At 46.4% G+C, this 23,385-nt stretch overlaps 2 protein-coding genes across 5 annotated transcripts in view; both read left to right on the forward strand.

Moving 5' to 3' along the window:
* hmgcs1 (3-hydroxy-3-methylglutaryl-CoA synthase 1 (soluble)) overlaps positions 1-23,385 on the forward strand; it is a 379,408-nt gene that overhangs the window by 208,156 nt on the left and 147,867 nt on the right. The gene's annotated exons all lie outside the window — the stretch shown is intronic.
* The window catches only part of LOC147123946 (dual specificity testis-specific protein kinase 1-like), a 146,586-nt gene that overhangs the window by 92,447 nt on the left and 30,754 nt on the right, over positions 1-23,385 (forward strand). Inside the window, exons 5-6 of the mRNA XM_086011310.1 lie at positions 12,182-12,272; positions 13,812-13,895. Coding sequence (XP_085867436.1) covers positions 12,182-12,272; positions 13,812-13,895 — 175 coding nt within the window. The remainder of the gene's footprint in view (positions 1-12,181; positions 12,273-13,811; positions 13,896-23,385) is intronic.

Here is a 23,385-nt window from a genome sequence, read left to right on the forward strand (position 1 = left end):
CTGCAAGCTTACTTTCATATTCTATTTTCCCCTTCTTAATTAACCCCTTTGTCCTCCTTTGTTGAATCCTAAACTGCTCCCAATCCTCAGGGTTACCGCTTTTTCTGGCCAATTTATATGCCCTCTCCTTGGATCTTATGCTATCCCTAATTTCCCTTGTTAGCCACGGTTGAGTCACCCTTTTTGTTTTATTCTTATCCCAAACTGGGATGAACAACTTCTGTAGTTCATCCATGCGGTCTTTGAATGTTTGCCATTGCCTATCCACCGTCAACCCTTTGAGTGACATTCCCCAATCAATCCTACCCAATTCGTGCCTCATACCATCGTAGTTTCCTTTATTTAAATTCAGGACCCTAGTCTCCGAGTCAACTACTTCATTCTCCATCCTAATGAAGAATTCTATCATATTATGATCGCTCTGACCCAAGGGGCCTCGTACAACAAGATTGTTAATTAATCCTCTCTCATTACATAATACCCAGTCTAAGATGGCCTGATCTCTGGTTGGTTCCTCGACATATTGTTCCAGAAAACCATCCCGTAAACATTCTAGGAATTCCTCCTCCACAGTATTTTTACTAATTTGGTTAGCCCAATCTATATGTAAATTAAAGTCACCCATGATGACTGCTGTGCCCTTACTGCATGCTTCTCTAATTTCCCTTTTAATGCCATTCCCAACCTCCGTATTACTGTTTGGAGGTCTATATACCACTCCCACTAACGTTTTCTGCCCCTTGATATTTCTCAGTTCTACCCATACAGATTCCGCATCATCAGAGTTAATATCCTTCCTTTCAATTGTGTTAATCCCCTCTTTAACCAGCAATGCTACCCCACCTCTCTTTCTTTTTTGCCTATCCTTCCTAAATATTGAATACCCCTGGATGTTGAGTTCCCAGCCTTGGCCACCCTGAAGCCATGTTTCTGTAATCCCAATCAAATCATATTTGCGCAGCTAATTCATCCACCTTATTACGAATGCTCCGCGCATTAAGACACAAAGCCTTCAGGCTTGTTTTTTTTAACACTCTTAGACCTATTAGAATTATTATTTACTGTGGCCATGTTTGATTTAAACCGTTGAGTTCTTTGCCTTCTAATTTTGTTTTTCTCCTTCCTGTCTTTTGTTTTTTTCCTTGTTTCCCTTTCCTCTGTCTCCCTGCTCAGGTTCCCAACCCCCTGCCACTTTAGTTTAAACCCTCCCCAACAGCACTAGCAAACACTCCTCCTGGGACATCGGTCCCGGCCCTGCCCAGGTGCAAACCATCCCGTTTGTACTGGTCCCACCTCTCCCAGAACCGGTTCCAATGTCCATGGAATTTGAATCCCTCCCCCTTGCACCATTCCTCTAGCCACGTATTCATTTGAAATATCCTCCTATTTCTACTCTGACTAGCACGTGGCACTGGTAGCAATCCTGAGATTACTACCTTTGAGGTCCTATTTTTTAATTTACCTCCTAACTCCCTATATTCTGCTTTTAGGACCTCATCCCATTTTTTACCTATATCATTGGTGCCTATGTGCACCACGATAACTGGCTGTTCGCCCTCCCCCTCCAAAATGTTCTGCAGCCGCTCCGAGACGTCCTTGACCCTTGCACCAGGGAGGCAACACACCATCCTGGAGTCTCGATTGCGGCCGCAAAAACGCCTATCTATTCCCCTTACAATTGAGTCCCCTATCACTATAGCTCTTCCACTCTTTTTCCTCCCAGCCTGTGCAGCAGAGCCACCCATGGTGCCAGGAAGTTGGCTGCTGCTGCCTTCCCCTGATGAGTCATCCCCCCCAACAGTATTCAAAGTGGTATATCTGTTTGAGAGGGGGATGGCCACAGGGGATTCTTGCACTACCTGCCTGCGCCTCTTACTCTGCCTGCTGGTCACCCATTCCCTTCCTGCCTGTACACCCTTTACCTGCGGTGTGACCAACTCGCTAAATGTGATATTCACGACGTCCTCAGCATCACGAATGCTCCAAAATGAATCCATCCGCAGCTCCAGTGCCGCAATGCGGTCTGTCAGTAGCTGCAGCTGGACACACTTCCCGCACACATGGTCGTCCTGCGTCCCTGATTTCCCACATAGAGCAAGAGGAGCATACTACGGGGCTGGGCTGTCCTGCCATGACTTGCCCTTTAATTAATTAATTAAAATTAAATGAATCCCACCAATTTCACTTCAATTAAATGATATACTCAAAGGCCCTTGCTTAATAGTAGTCCCCACTACACAACAGAGACCTTAGAAACCACAAAATTTAAGTTTAGAAAAATTTAGAAAGAAAATACCAACCAATCACTTACCTGCTTCTTGGTGACGTCACACTTCGATTACTTTTTGCTTCCCTCTCCCGGAACCTGGATTGGAAAGCCGCCTCTGGTGCTCCCTCGCAGGTCCGCCACCTCTCGGGGCTCTGGGCCTCGCTGCTCACTGCCTCGGGGCTGCTCCTTATGTACCGCCACCGCCTCTGGTGCTCCCTCGAAGGTCCGCCGCCTCTCCGCTCTCTCGGGGCTCTGGGCCTCGCTGCTCGCTGCCTCGGGGCTGCTCCTTATGTACCGCCGCCGCCTCTGGTGCTCCCTCGCAGGTCCGCCGCCTCTCCGCTCTCCGATTTTCGAACGCCCCAGTGCTTCTCTCGCCACGTGCTTAACTCGCACAGCGCGATGTAGCGCTAATCGGCAGGAAGCCCCCCCATACTTAGCTGGATGTGGAGCCCCACAGTAAAAGAATGCAGGCCGCTGCCAGGATCAGCTGATGCCAGCCGGAAGTGATGGGTTCCTGACACGGGAGAGTCTGGAGACCTTTGAATACAGATTTCTGCTGCTGCAAAGTGCTTTTTAAAGCTTTTTTTTTTGTGTTGCCATTCTGCCTACGGACACCTGCACTTACTTCTGACTGCTTTGCCATTCTGCCTACGGACACCTGCACTTCCTTCTGACTACTTCTCACCAGGCGTCATACCGCTGGCAGATTTTCAGACCCCACACTTCACCCTAACCACAGTCAGGGCTCCTCAGCAGCAGGTACGGCATTACCAATGGGCACACATCATGGAGGAGGTGGAGCAAAGGAATCTCGGGCAGCATTCACTGAAAGAGGCATCATAGCGCATGTCATCACTAAATCGTAAACTTGAGGGCATCCAAAACCCGGCTGCCCGTGTCCGAACTCACACCAGGTCCCATTCGTCCATCACCCCTGTGCTCGCTGACCTACATTGGCTCCTGGTTAAGCAACACCGCGATTTTAAAATTCTCATCAAATCACTCTATGGCTTCGCCCCTCTCTATCTCTGTAATCTCCTTCAGCCCCACAACCCTCCAAGATATCTGCGCTCCTCTAATTCTGGCCTCTTGCCCATCCCCAATTTTAATCGCACCACCATTGGTGCCCGTGCCTTCTGTTGCTAAGGCCATAAGCTCTGGAATTTCCTCCTTATACCTCTCTGCTTCTCTACCTGTCTTTCTTCCTTTAAGACGCTCCTTAAAACCTACCTCTTTGACCAAGCTTTTGGTCATCTGCCCTATTATCTCCGTATGTGGCTCAGTGTCAAATTTTGTTTGATAACGCTCCTGTGAAGCGACTTGGGATGTTTTACTACTTTAAAGGTGCTATATACATACAAGTTGTTGTTGTTGTAAATTAAAAACAGACATGCCAAAACACTCAGCAGGTCAGGCAGCATCTGGTGATGAAGTTTGCTGATGATACAAAGCTGGGTGGGAATGTAAGTTGTGAGGAGGATGCAAAGGGGCTTCAAGGGGATATAGACAAGCTAAGTGAGTGGGCAAGAACATGGCAAATGGAATATAATGTGGAGAAATGTGAAGTTATCCACTTTGGTAGGAAAAATAGAAAAGCAGAGTATTTTTTAAATGGTGAGAGGTTGGGAAATGTAGGTGTTCAGAGGGACCTGGGTGTCCTTGTACACGAATCACTGAAAGTTAACATGCAGGTACAGCAAGCAATTAGGAAAGCAAATGGTATGTTGGCCTTTATTACAAGAGGATTTGCATATAAGAGTAAAAACGTCTTACTTCAATTATATAGGGCCCTGGTGAGACCACACCTGGGCCTAGAAATTGAGTGCCCTTAGCGCCGATTTTGCGGCGCTAGAGGGCCTAGCGCTGCATTTGGCGCCGGCGCCGAAATTGCCTGGGGCCCTTACGCCGCGGTAGACCGGTAGCGCTGCGCCGGCACCGATGACGTCATCGGTGTGCGCAGCGTCCCGGTTGCCATGACGACGGGCCCCAGCGCCGAAATTCAGTTGCGGCCGCCTCGCCCGTGGCAGCCGCAACTAAGACTCTGGCAACCGAGTCTTCCCCGAGTTTGCGCCGGCGCATTAAGGTCGCGCGGCGGCCGGCCGCTTTCCCGTCGGCTGCCTGGCCGCACCTCCCTCCCCGGACTCCTCCACCCCCCCCCCCGCGGAACAGATGCGTCTGGCCTGCAAGCCCGGCACTTGTCCGAGGTGCCGGGCTCATTTTTTCAATATTTGAACGGACAGCGGGCGGGTGCAGGCAGCTCCTCCTTAACTGAAGGAGGAGGCCTGCACTTCCCCAGCCTGCCGCACCGCATCGGGTGCCGCAGCGCCGGATTAGCGCCGCAATTCGGCACTCAGCGCCCATTGGGAGGCGCTCACGCCCACCAGTAGCGCCGGCAGCCGTCTGGGCGCGGCGCTACTGAATTTTTGGCGCGCGCAAGGGAATTAGCGCCGGCGCTAAATTTCCGGCGCTAAAGCCCTGGCGCGGCGTCAACTCAATTTCTAGGCCCTGGAGTATTGTGTACAGTTTTGGTCTCCTTACCTAAGGAAGGATATACTTGCCATAGAGAGAGTGCAATGAAGGTTCACCAAGCTAGTTCCTGGGATGGGGGGATTGTCCGATGAGGAGAGATTGAGTAGACTAGGCCCATATTCTCTAGAGTTTAGAACAATGTGAGGTGATCTCATTGAAACATACAAAATTGTTACAGGACTTGACAAGATAGATGCAGGGAGGATGTTTCCCCGTGGCTGGGGAGTCTAGAACCAGGGGTCACAGTCTCAGAATAAGGGGTCGGCCATTTAGGACTGAGATGAGGAGAAATTTCTTCACTCAGAGGGAGGTGAATCTTTGGAATTCTCTACCCCAGAGGGCTGTGGAGGCTCAGTCCTCGAGTATATTCAAGACAGAGATCGACAGATTTTTGAATATTAAGGGAATCAAGAGATATGGGGATAGGGCAGGAAAGTGGAGATGAGGTAGAAGATCAGCCATTATCTTATTGAATGGCGAGCAGGCTTGAGGGGCCTAATGGCCGACTCCTGCTCCTATTTCTTATGTTCTTAACATTTCAGGTCGATGACCTTTCATCAGAACTGGAAGATGTTAGAGATAAATAGCTTTTAAGCAAATACAGAGCCAGGGAAAAGGGGGAGTGGGGATGGGAAGCAGGGTAAGAACAAAAGGGTCTGTGATAGGGTGAAGGGCAGGAGTGATTAAATGACAAAAGAGATAATGGTGCAAGGCAAAAGGGCATGATAATGGGACAAACATGAAAACAAAAGATGGGTCCAGAGGAGGTGTAAATGGTTACAGAATGTCCGAAAGATAAAGTCTTCTCTACTATGGAATACAATCTACCTTTGACACCACAGCCCTACCTCATAAGAACATAAGAAATAGGAGCAGGAGTAGGCCATTCGGCCCCTCGAGCCTGCTCCGCCATTCAATAAGATCATGGCTGATCTGACCGTGGCCTCAACTCCACTTTCCTGCCCACTCCCCATAACCCTTGACTCCCCTGTTTTTCAAAAATCTGTCTATCTCCGCCTTGAATATATTTAATGACTCCGCCTCCACAGCTCTCTTTGGTAAAGTATTCCAAAGATTCACGACCCTCAGAGAGGAAATTCCTCCTCCTCTCCGTTTTAAATGGGCGACCCCTTATTCTGAAACTATGCCCCCTAGTTCTAGATTCCCCCATGAGGGGAAACATCCTCCCTGCATCTACCCTGTCAAGCCCCCTCAGAATCTTATATGTTTCAATAAAATCACCTCTCATTCTTCTAAACTCCAGTGAGTATAGGCCCAACCTGCTCAACCTTTCCTCATAAGACAACCCCTTCATCTCAGGAATTAACCTCGTGAACCTTCTCTGAACTGCGTCCAATGCAAGTATATCCTTCCTTAAATAAGGAGACCAAAACTGTACGCTGTACTCCAGGTGTGGTCTCACCAATACCCTGTACAGTTGTAGCAAGACCTCCCTACTTTTATACTCCATCCCCCTTGCAATAAATTCTCCCCACTCTCAAATAAAAGGGACATTCCCTTGAAGAAATTTGCATTTATGTAACATCTTTCATGACCTCAGGATGTCCCAAATTGCCTTACAGCCAATAAAGTAATTTTTTGAAATGTAGTCTCTGTTGTAATGTAGGAAACGCAGCAGCCAATCTGCGCACGGCAAGGTCTCACAAACAGCACTGTGATAATGTCCAGAAAACTCCCCAGCTTGAAATAGTGCCATGGGATCTATTACTTCCACCTGAGAGGGCTTGATCCCATTACCTTCTGATTCAGAGGAGTGAGAGCTACCCATTGTTTATAAAATAAAACATGACATGGCATCAAGGGAGTCAAACTTAAGTATAATCCTCAGGTGTAGCAGGATTAGAGGGCACGGGATAATTGGACTGAGGTTGCAGACATGATTCTGTCTCCATTTTAAAGGCTAACATTTTGTCCTTATTTTTATATAATCCTTTGATTTTATGTTGTTATTTATTGTCAAACAGCAAAACTGACAGCAATCTGGGTTGCAGAGTAGTATTGGTGGTTGAAGCAGGAAAGTTCCTTTGCGGTACAGGCTGTGTAGCTGTCTGAAGTAGAACTAGTGCTATAGCGCCCCCAATGGCAGGAGGGCATAATTACAGTGTGACGAGTTTACATAGGTATTTCCCATTATAAATGTGGACATAGGAATTCATAATTGAAAATGTGGCACAAGTATAATAAAATTGTATTTGAATAAAGAGGACAGGTGGACAGCTAAGCATGCAGGTGCAGCAGGCGGTTAAGAAGGCAAATGGTATGTTGGCCTTCATAGCGAGAGGTTTTGAGTACAGGGACAAGGATGTCTTGCTGCAGTTGTACAGGGCCTTGGTGAGACCACATCTTGAGTATTGTGTGCAGTTTTGGTCGCCTTATCTGAGGAAGGAAGTTCTTGCCATAGAAGGAGTGCAGCGAAGATTCACCAGGCTGATACCTGGGATGGCAGGAATGACGTATGAGGAGAGATTGGGTCGATTGGGCTTGTACTCGCTGGAGTTTAGAAGAATGAGAGGGGATCTCATTGAAACTTATAAAATTCTAACAGGACTGGACAGACTAGATGCAGGAAGAATGTTCCCGATAGTTGGGGAGTCCAGAACCAGGGGTCACAGTCTAAGGATAAGGGGTAAGCCACTTAGGACAGAGATGAGGAGGAATTTCTTCACCCAGAGAGTGGTGAACCTGTGGAATTCTCTACCACAGAAGGCAGTAGAGGCCAATTCATTAAATATATTCAAGAAGGAGTTGGATATATTTCTTAAGGCTAAAGGGATCAAGGGATATGGGGAGAAAGCAGGGACAGGGTACTGAATTTGGATGATCGGCCATGATCGCATTGAATGGCGGAACAGGCTCGAGGGGCCGAATGGCCTACTCCTGCTCCTATCTTCTATGTTTCTATGTAACCTCCTGGGTCTAGTTGATTTTTTTGTGCCCCTGTTTTGAGTCCCCACCACCTGAGGTCAGCTCATATTGGTTCTTGCGTTTAGTTTCTGCCAGATGAGCCTGGTGTTTCACGGCCTGGTGTTTAATAAGCCCATAAACGTTTTGGTGCTACAACTCATTTTCCCTGACCTTTGGTTAAATGAGATACTTGTCGAGCAGAGCTGTTAAATCAACAGTTAAACGACAGTATGCCCCTTCTGCCGGCCTGTAAAATGTCGCCAGTTTGATTGGGTCATCCATAAACCTGTCAAGCGAGTGCGACCACTCAGATGGGTAGAGCAGGTCTCAAATGTCAGTCTCCAACTCCTTAACAGGCTGCCTCTACCGGAGTAGGTCACAATCTAAGATTGAATTTGCTCGTAAAGTTCATGGGACCGACTCTAATAGAATGCTGAGGCTCAGGCTTGTTTTCTTTTAATAATTAATTATTTTCTTTAATTTAGTGAATTGATGTACTTATTAAAATGAGTTATGTCTGTGCTCTACCCAAAGGGTCAGAGCAGAGATACCTTTTGGGTGGCTCTGGGACACATCCATCTGTTGACACAACAACTTGCATTAGTAAAATGTTCCAAGGCGCTTCACAGGAGCGTAGTCGGACAAAAACAAGCCACATAAGGAGATATTAGGACAGGAAACCAAAAGTTTGGTCAAAGAGATAGGTTTTAAGGAGCGTCTTAAAGGGGGAGAGGTGGAGAGGTTTGAGGAGGGAATTTCAGACCTTAGAACCTCGGCAGCTGAAGGCGCGGCCGCCAATGGTGGGACGAAGGGGGTGGGGGATGCGCAAGAGGCCAGAACTGAAGGAGCGCACAGATCTCGGAGGTTTGTAGCCCAGGACTGACTTTTTAAATGTTCAATTTCGCGCATGCGTGAAACTGTGAATGGGACGCACAGTCCCTTAAAGGGGCCACGCACCCAAAAAAGATGAGCGGGAACATTGGTTGTAGGGCTGGAAAGTGAGAAACTTCTGCTGCTGCAGATGCTGCTCCACACAGGGTGTTCGCATAAACTTGAATTCCACTAGTTTAATCCTAAATTTTATTAAAACAAAGATAGGACATAGGAAAGTCCTCAGGACATAGGCGATTTCTCAGACAATGAAGATCCATACCCGCATGCAGCAAGACCTGGAGAACATCCAGGCTTGGGCTGATACGTAGCAAGTAACATTTGTGCTACACTCGTGGCAAGCAATGACCATCTCCAACTAGGATCTAACAACCTCCCCATGACATTCAATAGCATTACAATCGCCTAATACCCCATCATCATGAACCTATGTGTCACCATCTGGGGTGTGGATGCAGTGCCTATTCAGTTGTGGAAATAGAGGTAAACAAGTATGATTTGATTGGGATTACAGAAACGTGGCTGCAGGGTGGGCAAGGCTGGGAACTTAACATCCAGGGATATACAATATTTAGGAAGGATCGGCAAAAAGGTAGGGGAGGTGGGGTAGCATTGCTGGTAAAGGAGGGGATTAATGCAATGGAAAGGAAGGATATTAACTCGGATGAAACGGAATCTGTATGGGTAGAAATGAGAAATAGCAAGGGGAGGAAAACGTTAGTGGGTGTGATATATAGGCCTCCAAATAGTAATATGGAGGTGAGGGAAGGCATAAAAAGGGAAATTAGAGAAGCGTGCGATAAGAGCACAGCTGTCATCATGGGTGACTTTAATTTACATATTGATTGGACTACCCAAATTAGTAAAAATTCTGAGGAGGAGGAATTCCTGGAATGTTTTCGGGACGGTTATCTGGACCAATATGTCGAGGAGCCGACTCGAGATCAGGCCATTTTAGACTGGGTATTGTGCAATGAGAAGGGACTTATCAGCAATCTTCTTGTACGAGGCCCCTTGGGTCAGAGCGATCATAATATGATCGAGCTCTCAGTCGAGATGGAGAGTGAGGAAATTGAATCAGAGACTAAGGTCCAGAACTTAAATAAAGGGAATTACGAGGGTATGAGACGGGAATTGGGTAAGATTGATTGGGTGGTGTTTCTGGGGGGATTGACAGTGGATAGACAATGGCAAGCATTCAAAGATAGAATGGAAGAATTCCAGAACATGTTTATACCGGTTTGGCATAAAAATAAACCTAAAAAGGTGACTCAACCGTGGATAACGAGGGAAATTAGGGACAGCATAAAATCAAAAAAAAGGGCATATCAACTGGCAAAAAAAAGCACCAGACCGGAAGATTGGGGGCAGTACAGGATACAGCAAAAGAGGACAAAGGGATTAATCAGGAAGGGGAAAATAGAATACGAAAGTAAACTTGCAGCAAACATAAAGACAGACTGCAAAAGCTTTTATCGGTATATCAGGAGGAAAAGACTGGTAAAATCCCAAGTCGGTCCCTTGCAGTCCGATTCGGGAGAATATATAATGGAGAATAAGGAAATGGCAGACCAATTAAACTCATACTTTGGTTCTGTATTCACAAAGGAGGACACAAATAACCTCCCAGGAATAGCGGCAAACATAGGGACTAATGAGAGGGAGGAGCTGACAGAAATTAGTATCTCTAGGGATATGGTGTTGGGTAAGTTGAGGGGACTGAAGGCCGACAAATCCCCGGGGCCTGATAAACTACATCCTAGGGTACTTAAGGAGGTGGCCCTGGAGATAGCAGATGCTCTAAGGATCATCTTCCGGAACTCCATTGACTCGGGAACAGTACCCGTGGATTGGAGGGTAGCTAATGTTACCCCAATATTTAAAAAGGGGGGTAGAGAGAAAGCAGGGAATTATAGACCAGTAAGCCTTACATCGGTTGTGGGCAAAATGCTAGAGTCCATTATTAAGGATAAAATAGCGGAGCACTTGACAAATGGGGAAAGGATCGGACAGAGTCAACATGGATTTACAAAGGGTAAATCGTGTTTGACTAATCTGCTGGAATTTTTTGAGGAGGTAACTGGTAGAATAGATGGGGGAGAGCCAGTGGATGTGGTGTACCTTGACTTCCAGAAAGCCTTCGATAAGGTTCCACACAAAAGATTATCATGCAAAATTAAGGCTCATGGGATTGGGGGCAAAGTATCAACGTGGATAGAGAACTGGCTGGCGGATAGAAAACAGAGAGTTGGAATAAACGGCTCGTTTTCGGAGTGGCAGGCAGTGACCAGCGGGGTGCCGCAAGGATCTGTCCTGGGACCCCAGCTGTTCACAATATATATAAATGATCTGGATCAGGGAATTGGATGCAATATTTCCAAATTCGCTGACGACACTAAACTAGGAGGAGGGGTGGGCTCTGATGAGGATGTCAGGAGGCTACAGTGTGATTTGGACAGGTTGGGGGAATGGGCGGATACGTGGCAGATGCACTATAATGTGGATAAATGCGAGGTTATCCACTTTGGGGGTAAAAACAGGAGGGTAGATTATTATCTAAATGGCAATAGATTGGGAGATGGGGAAGTGCAGAGGGACCTGGGTGTTCTTGTGCACCAGTCACTGAAGGAGAGCATGCAGGTGCAACAGGCGATTAAGAAGGCAAATGGTATGTTGGCCTTCATATCAAGGGGGTTCGAGTATAGGAATAGGGATACCTTACTACAGCTGTACAAGGTGCTGGTGAGACCGCATCTGGAGTATTGTGTACAGTTTTGGTCGCCCCATCTGCGGAAGGATGTTCTTGCCATGGAAAGAGTGCAACGGCGATTCACCAGGCTGATACCTGGAATGGCGGGAATGACCTACGAAGAGAGATTAAATAGTTTGGGCTTGTACTCACTGGAGTTTAGAAGATTGAGAGGGGATCTCATCGAAACATATAAAATTATGGCAGGCCTGGACAGGCTGAATTCAGAGAGAATGTTTCCAATGGCCGGGGAGCACAGAACCAGGGGCCACAGTCTAAAAATAGCGGGCAAATCATTTAAAACAGAGATGAGGAAGAATTTCTTCACTCAAAGAGTGGTGAGCCTGTGGAATTCCCTGCCACAGAGGGCATTGAAGGCTAATTCAATAAATATTTTCAAGAGAGAATTGGATATATTTCTGAAGGCTAAGGGGATTAAGGGTTACGGAGAAAAGGCGGGGACGGGGTACTGAACTGGTAAGATCAGCTATGATCTCAGACGAAGATCAGCCATGATCTCATTGAATGGCGGAGCAGGCTCGAAGGGCCGAATGGCCTACTCCTGTTCCTATCTCTATGTATCTATGTATCTAAGTATCTAGAATATGGGTGCAGCACCTATTCAGTATCTGGGGGGTGGGTGCAATGTGTGAAGTATCTACCAAAGGTACATGAACACTACCTTGTGTACCCACAGCGTTATGTGCTGTACATAGGTGGATATCTGCTTTCACCATTTATAAAGTTTATAGAAGTTGGTCTCAAGTTAGCCAGTTTCTAAAAAGGTTAAACGCTCACACAATGTTTTCTGTCCATAGTGGTGATGGGGAGAAGGAGCCCTTGGCAGTGGTTGGATCGCCATACTGGATGGCACCTGAGGTCCTGAGAGGAGAGCTGTATGACGAGAAGGTAAAACCAGGCAGCCAAAAAAAACACGCAGCCCCTCTCCCACTAGCACTCATTTCCCTAATCCCACACTGAGTAAGAGAAGGATAGAGCTTGTACTTAAAGAGCCTGATCACAGCTCTCAGAAATGTCCCAAAGAACTTCACGTATCATGAGTGAAGTTCACTATACTGTTTATAACACATCCCCTCACCGACACTGCGAGTGAGACAGTGATGCTGTTTCCCCTCACTGACACTGCGAGTGAGACAGTGATGCTGTTTCCTCACTGACACTGAGAGTGAGAGACTGTTTATAACACATTCAATGGGTTTGTGTGTGTGCTCCACACAACCTCCCCCCCAACCCCATCATTACCAGATCCCACTGCTGCTAAATGGGCTTGTGTGCAGATTGTCTCTGTTTCTCCGGGTCCTGGAGCAGATTGTCTGGTCCTCTTCATACCCTGGAGCAGATTGTCTGGTCCTCTTCATACCCTGGAGCAGATTGTCTGGCCCTCTTCATACCCTGGAGCAAATTGTCTGGCCCGCTTCATACCCTGGAGCAGATTGTCTGGTCCTCTTCATACCCTGGAGCAGATTGTCTGGTCCTCTTCATACCCTGGAGCAGATTGTCTGGTCCTCTTCATACCCTGGAGCAAATTGTCTGGTCCTCTTCATACCCTGGAGCAAATTGTCTGGCCCTCTTCATACCCTGGAGCAGATTGTCTGGTCCTCTTCATACCCTGGAGCAGATTGTCTGGTCCTCTTCATACCCTGGAGCAGATTGTCTGGTCCTCTTCATACCCTGGAGCAGATTGTCTGGTCCTCTTCATACCCTGGAGCAGATTGTCTGGTCCTCTTCATACCCTGGAGCAGATTGTCTGGTCCTCTTCATACCCTGGAGCAGATTGTCTGGTCCTCTTCATACCCTGGAGCAGATTGTCTGGTCCTCTTCATACCCTGGAGCAAATTGTCTGGTCCTCTTCATACCCTGGAGCAGATTGTCTGGTCCTCTTCATACCCTGGAGCAAATTGTCTGGTCCTCTTCATACCCTGGAGCAAATTGTCTGGTCCTCTTCATACCCTGGAGCAGATTGTCTGGTCCTCTTCATACCCTGGAGCAGATTGTCTGGTCCTCTTCATACCCTGGAGCAGATTGTCTGGTCCTCTTCATACCCTGGAGCAAATTGTCTGGTCCTCTTCATACCCTGGAGCAAGTTGTCTTGACCTCTCTTAGTCTGGGTATGGTTGGCAGGGTGAAAGTTCCATTATGTTGATAAAAAAAAATCTGAGTTGTGTTTGCTTTATATTCGTTGTAAGTTAAAAGGACAGTTGATTTAAGGACACTTCCACTTTAAAAAGGAGTAAAAATGTGGCACTGTTGGATGACATCAGAGAAAGGTAGGGAAAGGGCCTAACAGGGACTAAATTCCAACATCACCCCAGATAGCTCGTCGAGGTGGAGCTGTGTGTAAGGCAGCCCCGAGGTCAACGTGCTGTAAGTGGGCTGGCCCCCAAGACCTTCCTTTGGTTATTCTGTTTTCATGTCTCCCTATTGCAGACGGACATCTTCGCTTACGGCATCATTCTGTGTGAGGTCATCGCCCGGATACCGGCTGATCCGGACTACATGCCCCGCACTGAGGTAACAACAACTTGCATTTATATAGTGCCTTCAGCGTAGTAAAACGTATCCATCTTCAATGGTACAGCTCACTGCCTGTATCCGCCTTCGATACTTCTTCCACCGACATTGCAAAGTGCTTGAAATATAATGAGTGACTTTGAAGCGCCGTGACTGTTGCTTTGTAGCCGTTTGAGCAAAGTAAGATCCCACAAACTGCAGTGAAACAAATTAACATTTTTTTTGCTTGAGGGATAAACAGTGGCCAGGAAACCGTTAAAAAATCCCTGCTCTTCTTTCCAATAGTGTCATGAGATCTTTTATCTGCGAGGGTAACGTCTCATCCATAGGACGGCACTCCCTCAGTACTGTACTGAAGTGCCGGTCTCTGGATAATGTGCCAAGTCTCTGGAGCAGGGCTCAAACTCACAACCGGCTGAATCAGAGGCAAGAGTGCTAACAAGCTGACATTTTGAGAAAGGAGAGCCGTGGGACTGTTTAGGGGTGGGAAGCAGGGAATTCTCAGCAGGTGCCGTTGTCTCTCGTGTGCCTGCTTGTTTGTATTCTACACAAGGACTGCAGTGCTTGCCAATGCATTCCAGTTCTACACCCTTTTTCTGGATTAAACCAGAAGTGTAACTTCCACTCTGGTGATGGGGCGGGGCGGGGGCGGGAAACGGAGTTGGTAACGTGGAATGTCCATTCTGTATGAACGAGCACTGTAACCCTACACCACTTCTCTCCCATCCTGCCCCCTTTCCCAATTTTTTTTTTCAATATCCTTTCAGTAAATAACCTGCCTTGTGATTTGATTATTCAGACTTGGCTAACACTGCAGGGCAACCCTGATTCCTGCCCAGTGCTGTGTGACTGTTGGGACAAGCTTGACCACTGCTCAGTCCTGTGTGACTATTGGACAAGCCTGACTACTGCTCAGTCCTGTGTGACTATTGGACAAGCTTGACTACTGCTCAGTCCTGTGTGACTATTGGACAAGCTTGACTATAACCTTGCCCTGTATGGCGCATTGCCAACAGTCTCAGCTAAAACTACTTTCTCTTTGTATTTCTGTTAAGAGCCTCTTCCATCTTAAGGGCCTGGAATGCTCGGGAGTGTTTTGCTACAACCAGAGTCTGAAAGAACTTGCATTTATATAGCGCCCTTTACAACCTCAGAACATCCCAAAGTGTTTCACAGCCAATGAAGTACTTTTGAAGCATAGTTACTGTTGTAATGTTTGAAACGCGGCAGCTAATTTGCGCATATCAAGGTCCCACAAATAGAAATGTGATAACTGAGATCAGGAGCATAGTGATGTTGGTTGAGGGATAAAAATTGGCCATCTCTGGGAGTACTCCCTGTATTGATTTGTATGTGGGTTCAATGATGACACATTCATGAAAGAGAATGTCTTTTAATCTAAAGTATGTTCAACTCTGTTAACAGCATTACAGGAGACACCATCTTAGAGATCCATCTAAAACGAAACTAAAACTAAACTCTGCCTCTCTCACATGCCCTCTGCTGGTAAGGCATAAATAATCAAACAGGCAAATATGCTAGTAAGGCATCATAATCAAACAGGCAAATACCATCACTATTTGCTGATATCATTACATCTCCCTTTCTTAAAACAAAAGTATTTTACTTTTATCTAACAACATGTTTTCTTTGTATTACTCTGCATTTTAACTGTAACACTTGAACTTACATTATCATTATCAAGGTTTTTTAACCTTGTTTTGTGTGTTCACGTGAAATATGTAAATACACTAGAACTTGAAGAAAGAATAAGATAACATTACTTCCTTCTATAACAATAGTCCTTAAATTTGTTCTATGAGTCTCTCAGGAGGCTTCACGCGTCTTGAGGATTTTCTGATTGATTGTCCTTGAATCTGAGTTGTTGCCTCAGATGATGATTTCTCAGCTGTGTGATCAGGTTGTTCAACAGTATCAGTCTTTTGACCTGCTGTGTGATCAGGTTGTTCAACAGTATCAGTCTTTTGACCTGCTGTGGCTGGTCTCATGAGAAGATCCCGACGATTTCTTTGCAGAACAGCACCCTCATCTGTCTGAATGGTGTATGATCTTGGTTGAACTTCACTCAGGACAGTTCCCTTCTGAGTCCATATGTTTGTTTTGTCTTTGAACCTTACTTGGTCACCAGTGTGGAGTTCAGGTAGGTTTTGTATTCCTCTGTCATAGTAGTACTTTTGCTTTTCTTTCTGTTGTTCTTTGAACTTCCTCACTTTCTCCCCCTCTTTTGTTTTCAGGAGGTTCTCCGGGATGGGTAGGATTGACCTTAGCAGACGTCCCATAAGGAGTTGGGCTGGTGACATACCACACTCGAGCGGCGTTGTGCGGTATACAAGCATGCTCTGCGAGAAGTCAGTTCCACTGTCTTTTGCCTTGTACATCAGTCTTTTCACTGTCTGGACCGATTTTTCCACTAGTCCATTGGACTGTGGAAAGTGAGGACTTGACGTTGTGTGGACAAAGTCCCACTCTTTGGCAAAGTGTCGGAAACTTGCATTGTAAAACTGGGGTCCGTTGTCTGTGAAGACCTCGCTTGCCACGCCATGTCTGGAGAATATGGCTTTCATACATGTTATCACAGCATCTGCAGTGGTGGTGTACAGTCTACAAACCTCTGGATACAGGGAGTAATAGTCTGTGCCTACAAGATAGTCCTTCCCTTGACATACGAATAGGTCAGCGCCTACCTTCTGGTAAGGTCTGTCTGGCGCTGGGTGTGGCTTTAGTGGTTCTACCGGATTGCTTGCTCGATATTTCAGGCATATTGTGCAGTTTGACACCTCATTTGTCACATCTTGGTTGATTCGTGGCCAGTACATCACCTCTCGTGCTCTTTTCTTACACTTTTCGATTCCCAGATGTCCTCCATGGATCCTTTTTAGCATCTCTTTTCTCAGACTCTTTGGGATAACTATTTTACTTCCTTTGTAGATGATGTCTTCGACCACTGATAGTTCCGCCCTGCAGTTCCAGTACTCTGCCATGTCAGGTGAGCAGTCTTGCTTCATGTTGGGCCATCCATCCAAGATGCTTTTCCTCAGTCGTCTCATTGTTTCATCTTTGTTTGTCTCATTCTTTATGAGCTCCATTTTTGCATCTGCTATGGGCAGTGCACTTGTGATCATGTCCACGTAGGCGTTCACTTTTTCATCCATTTTGGTGTTTGCGAGCTCACTTGGGTCAACAGCTCTGGACAACGTGTCTGCTGTTTACATCAGCTTACCCGGTGTGTACGCAACATTCAGTGTATAGCGTTGCAGCCTGATCATCATTCTTTGTATTCTAAGCGGACAGCTATTTAGTGGCTTTTGGAACAATGCAATCAAGGGCTTATGTTCAGTCTCTACACTGATTGCTTGTCCTGACACAAACTGGTGAAATCTTTCACAGGCGTATGTGATGCTGAGCAGCTCATTTTCTATTTGAGCATATCGCATCTCCGCATCTGTCATTGAGCGCGATGCATATGCAATAGGTTGCCAGTAGTCATATTTTTGCAGAAGAACGGCACCGAGCCCACTCTGTGATGCATCTGATGATATCTTGATGGGTCTCGCTGGGTCATAAAACCTCAGAACTGGTTCCTCTGTGAGCAGTTTCTTTAGATCGCTCCATGACTTCTCATGCTCATGATTCCATTCCCATTCTATGTTCTTTTCAGTTAGTTGTCTCAGTGGCACCATCTTTTCTGAGAGGTTGGATATGAATTTACCCATGTAGTTGATCATTCCATTAAACCTCTGCACGTCCTTTTTGCATTGTGGCTTTGGCATATTCTCAATGGCGGACACCTTTCTGGGATCTGGTCTGATGCCCTCACTGCTAAGGATATCTCCCACGAATGTCAGTTCTGTCACCCCGAGCTGGCATTTCTCTCTGTTCAGCTTCAGGTTTGTTTTCCTTGTTGCTTCCAGCCCTTTTTTCAGTCTCTCGTCATGCTCAGTTCTCGTGGTTCCCCATACTATGATGTCATCCATTGATGTATCAACTCCCTCCAGGTGCTCATAGATCATATGGATAGTTTTGTGATACACTTCAGGAGCTGAGGCAATGCCAAATGGTAACCTTAGGAATCTGTATCTGCCAAATGGACTGTTGAACGTGCACAATCTTGAACTTGCCTCGTCCAGTTTCATCTGCCAAAATCCTGATGATGCATCTAACTTGCTGAAATACTTTGCATTTGCAAACTGTGACATGATTTCCTCACGTGTAGGAAGCTTGAAGTGCTCTCTCTTTATTGCTCTGTTTAGATCTCTTGGATCCAGGCAAATTCTGAGCTTTCCATTCTTTTTGTCCACAACGACGAGGGAACTCACCCACTCAGTTGGCTCATCTATCTTCTGAATCACGTTCAGGCTTTCCATCCTGTCCAACTCTGCCTTCAGTTGCTTTTGAAGAGCAAACGGAACTTTTCTGCATGGATGTATGACCGTTGGCATACTTTTATCTACTCTGATCGTGTGTTCTCCTGGAAGGCAGCCTAGACCCTGAAATAGGTTGTTGTACTCTTTCATGAGTTCATCATAGACTGTCTCTCCTTCGCTTTCCACAACGAGGACTCTCTTTACCAGGTTCAGTCTCTCACAGGCTTTTAAACCTAGTATGGCCTGCACATCCTTTGGCACATGATTAATGCTAGCGTGTGCTCTCTGTCCTTGTGTGTCACTTTGACAATGCATCTTCCTTTCACTGGTATATCAGTACCTGAGTATCCTGTCACTTTCACTTTTATTCCATGTATCTTTGGTCTGGGTCTAATTTTCTTAAAATCAGTCTCTGATATCACACTAACTTCTGCTCCAGTATCCAATTTAAATGGAATGTGTATGTCATTCACTTTTAGTGTCAACATCCAGTCTCTTTTTTCTTTTTTGTTTTCAGACACGACATCCACATAGAACTCCTCTAGCTCGCTTTCATCTACTGCATGGACCTTGCTTTGTTGTGCTTGGTTCTTACAGCAACGGGCATAATGGTTGTTTTTGTTGCAACTATTGCATGTTTTACCATATGCTGGACACTTTTTTGGTGGATGCTGTGTACCGCATCGACTACATGACTTTCGATTGCCCCTTTCATTTATGTTCGCTGGCCACGCCTCTTTTTTCACATTGGCGCCCTTTTTATGAAACGGTTTGTGTCCGTTCATTCTCACTGCATCCACGTTGCAGCTATTGCCACTGAACAGCTCCTTTGCCTGCGACTTCACAGTCTCTGTAGCCCTACACAGTGCTATGGCTTTTCCCAGGTCTAGATTTTGCTCTCTTAGCAGTCTTTCCCTTAGACCATTATCTGGAATACCACACACCAGTCTGTCTTTTATCAGCAAGTCTGTCAGTCCCCCAAATTCACATCTTTTGCTTCGGTTTCTCAGTTCAGTCACATACTGATCAATAGTCTCTCCCATTTTCTGTACACATGTGAAAAATCTGTGCCTCTCAAACATTACGTTACGTTTAGGTATGCAGTAGGCCTCAAACTGTTCCATTATTTTATCCAACTTCATTTTGTCTCCATCAGCAGCGAATGTGAAGTTATTATACACCTCCAGCGCTTCATCACCCACGACATGTAAGAACACTGACGCTTTCATTTTATCACTTTTCTCGTCAGCTCCGATTGCCGCTAAATACAACTCCAAACGTTGTTTGAACCTCCTCCAATTTTCAGCCACATTACCTGTCAACTGAAGCTTCGCCGGTGGGTGTAAACCTTCCATTTTTTCACTTCGTTAGCTATTCTCCAATGGTAAGTAACGATGTTCTCTTTTGGCTTGCTAATATGTGGAGAGCTGATTTCACTTCAGATTTTTCCTCTTCATCTCTTTCAATCACTTCTGACACCATGTATTGATTTCTTTGTGGGTTCAATGACGAGACATTTATGAAAGAGGAGGGCCTAGAAATTGGGTTTTGGCGCAGCGACGGCTTTAGCACCGGAAGTTAGTGCCGGAGCTAAGTCGCGCTGGGCGGGCCAAAAATTCACTACTTCTGCGCCCAAACGGCTGCCGGCGCTGCTGAAAGCTGTTAGCGCCTGAAAACTGGCGCTATGCGCTGAATTTCGGCGCTATTCCGGCGCTGCGGCGCCCGCTGCGGTGCGGCAGGTTCGGGAAGTGCAGGCCTCCTCCTTCCCTTAAGGAGGAGCTGCCTGCACCCGGCCGCGGCCCGCGATAATCTTTTTTAAAATGAGCCCGGCACCTTGGACAAGTGCCGGGCTTGCTTCTGTTCCGGCGGGGGGGGGGGGGAAGTCCGGGGAGGGAGCTGCGGCCAGGCGGGCGGCGGGAAAGCGGCCGGCCGCCGCGGGGCCTTTAATGCGCCGGCGCAACGTTCTGTAAGGCACCTCTGCCAGAACGTTGCTTGCGGCTGCCACGGGCGAGGCGGCCGCAACTCAATTTCCGAGTTCGGGCGGGTTACCATGGCAACCGGGACGCTGCGCACACCGATGACGTCATCGGTGCCGGCGCAGCGCTACCGGCCTAACGCCAATTTAGGGCCCCTGTCAATTTCAAAACTGGCCATAACTTCGCCGCTAGGCCCTCTAGCGCCTCAAAAGCGGCGCTAAGGCCAGTGAATTTCTAGGCCAATGTCTTTTAATCTAAAGTTTGTTCAGCTCTGTTAACAGCATTACAGGAGACACCATCTTAGAGATCCATCTAAAACGAAACTAAAACTAAACTCTGCCTCTCTCACATGCCCTCTGCTGGTAAGGCATAAATAATCAAACAGGCAAATATGCTGGTAAGGCATCATAATCAAACAGGCAAATACCATCACTATTTGCTGATATCATTACACTCCCCTGCTCTTCTTCAAATGCCATGGGATCTTTTATGTCCACCTGAGAGGGCTCCCTCAGTACTGCACTGAAGTGTCAACTTGGATTATGTGCTGAAGCCAAATCTTTTGATGGGGCAGTGTAGAAGGAGCTTTACTCTGTATCTAACTCATGCTGTATCTGACCTAGAATCATAGAATGGTTACAGCACAGAAGGAGGCAGTTCGGCCCGTTGAGCCTGTGCCGGCTCTCTGCCAGAGCACTTCAGCTAGTCCCACTCCCCTGCCCTTTCCCCTTAGCCCTGCAAAATTTTTTCCTTCAGGTACTTATCCAATTCCCTTTTGAAAGCCATGATTCAGTCTGCCTTCACCACCCTTTCAGGCAGTGCATTCCGGATCCCAACCACTCGCTGCGTAAAAAAGTTTTCCCTCATGTCATCTTTGGTCCTTTTGCCAATCACCTTAAATCTGTGTCCTCTGGTTCTCGACCCTTCCACCAATGGGAACAGCTTCTCTCTATCTACTCTGTCCAGACCCCTCATGATTTTGAACACCTCTATCAAAACTCCTCTCAACCTTCTCTGCTCTAAGGAGAACAACCTCAGCTTTTCTAGTCTGAGCTGGAGTCCGAGCTGCAGACATTGCGATGCATCAGGGAGGGGGAAAGTTACCTGGACACGTTGTTCCAGGAGGCAGTCACACCCCTTAGGTTAAGTAGTACTTTAGAGTTTAGGGTCAGGGACAGGAGGGTGTGACTGCGAGTCAGAAAGGTATGGGGACCCAGGATGTAGTGATGGAGGAGCCTCAGCCCTTGACCTTGTCCAACAGGTACGTGATACTTGCTGCCTGTATGGATGAGAACAAAGACTGCAGGGAGGATGGGCAAACTGACCACGGCACCATGGTACAGGAGGCCATTTAAGTGGGGGAGTAAAAAGGAATGGGTAGTGGTAGGCGACAGTATAGTCAGGGGGATAGATACTGTTCTTTGCAGCTGCGACAGGGAGTACCGAAGGCTGTGTTGTCTGCCAGGGCTAAAGATGTCTCCTCACAGCTGAAGAAGAACTTGGAGTGGGAAATTCTTGGTTCACATAGGAACCAACGACATAGGTAGAACTAGGAATGAAGTTCTGCTGAGAGTTTGAGAAGTTGGGGTCCAAATTAAAAAGCAGAACCTCAAAGCTAATATTCTCTGGATTATTACCTGAGCCACGTGCCAATTGACATAGGGATAAGCAGATTAGAAGGTTAAATGCATGGCTGAAAGAGTAGAGTTGGAGGCAGGGGTTTCGCTTCATGGGCCACTGGCACCTGTACTGGGGAAAGAGGGAGCTGTTCCGTTGGGATGGGCTCCACCTAAACCAGGCTGGAGCCAGTGTCCTGGCGGATCGAATAACTGGGGCAGTAGACAGGGCTTTAAACTAATGAGGGGGGGGGGGGGGGGGGAGAATTCAGGAAAGAGTAAATTTAAAAGCAGCAAGGGAAATGTCAAGCCTCTGGAGCAGAGCAGAGTCCTGGGTTAAAAAAAAGTAGCGTGGGTCAGGATGGGGCAGAGAGAGTAACAAAGGTAATCGGGCATCAGTGACTAGGGTGACATCAGGAAAAAACAGAAAAAAGTCAAAGCTAAAGGCACTACATCTGAATGCGCGAAGCATTCGCAACAAAATACATGAATAGCACAGATAGAAATGAATAGATTTGATCTAATAGCCATTATGGAGACGTGGTTGCAAAGTGACCAAGGTTGGGAACTAAATATTCCAGGATACTTAACTTTTAGAAGAGATAGGCAAAATGCAAAAGGAGGAGGGGTAGCCCTGATAATAAAGGATGGGATAAAGACAGTAGAGAGAAAAGATCTTAGCTCTGAAAATCAAGAAGTAGAATCAGTTTGGGTGGAGCTAATTAACAGCGACGGCAGAAAACATTGGTGGGAGTTGTTTATAGGCCCCTAAACAGTAGTTGTAATGTAGGGCAGAGTATAAATCAGGAAATTAGAGGCTCATGTAACAAGGGTAATACAGTAATCATGGGGGACTTTAATCTACATATAGACTGGGCAAACCAAATTTGCAGTAATAGTGTGGAGGACGAATTCATGGAATGTATACAAGATAGTTTTCTAGATCAGTATGTTGAGGAACCAACTAGGGAACAGGCTATTTTAGATCTAGTATTGTGCAATAAGAAAGGGTTAATTAATAACCTTGTAGTAAAGGGGCTTTTAGGGAAGAGTGACCATAATATGATAGAATTTTATATTGAGTTTGAAAGTGATTTAGTTAAGTCCGAAACTAGGGTCTTAAATCTAAACAAAGCAAACTACGTAGGTATGAGGGGGGAGTTGGCTAAGGTAGATTGGGAAACTACATTAAAAGGTATGACGGTAGACAAGCAATGGCTAGCATGTAAAGAATTAATACATAATTTACAACAAATATACATTCCTTTAAGGCACAAAAACCCCACAGGAAAAGTGGTCCAACCGTCACTAACGAGAAGTTCTGGGTAAAAAAGATAGTATTAGATCAAAGGAAGAGGCTTATATTGCCAAAAAGAGTAGTAAGCCTGAGGATTGGGAGGATTTTAGAATTCAGCAAAGGAGGACCAAGAACTTGATCAGGAAAGAGAAACAATATGAGAGTAAATTAGCAAGAGATATAAAAACAGATTGTAAATGTTTCTCTAGGTATGTA

The sequence above is a fragment of the Somniosus microcephalus genome, chromosome 1 (assembly GCF_052327205.1).
Source record: "Somniosus microcephalus isolate GS21.2 chromosome 1, FLI_Smic_1.0, whole genome shotgun sequence".
NCBI classification, from domain to species: Eukaryota; Metazoa; Chordata; class Chondrichthyes; order Squaliformes; family Somniosidae; genus Somniosus; species Somniosus microcephalus.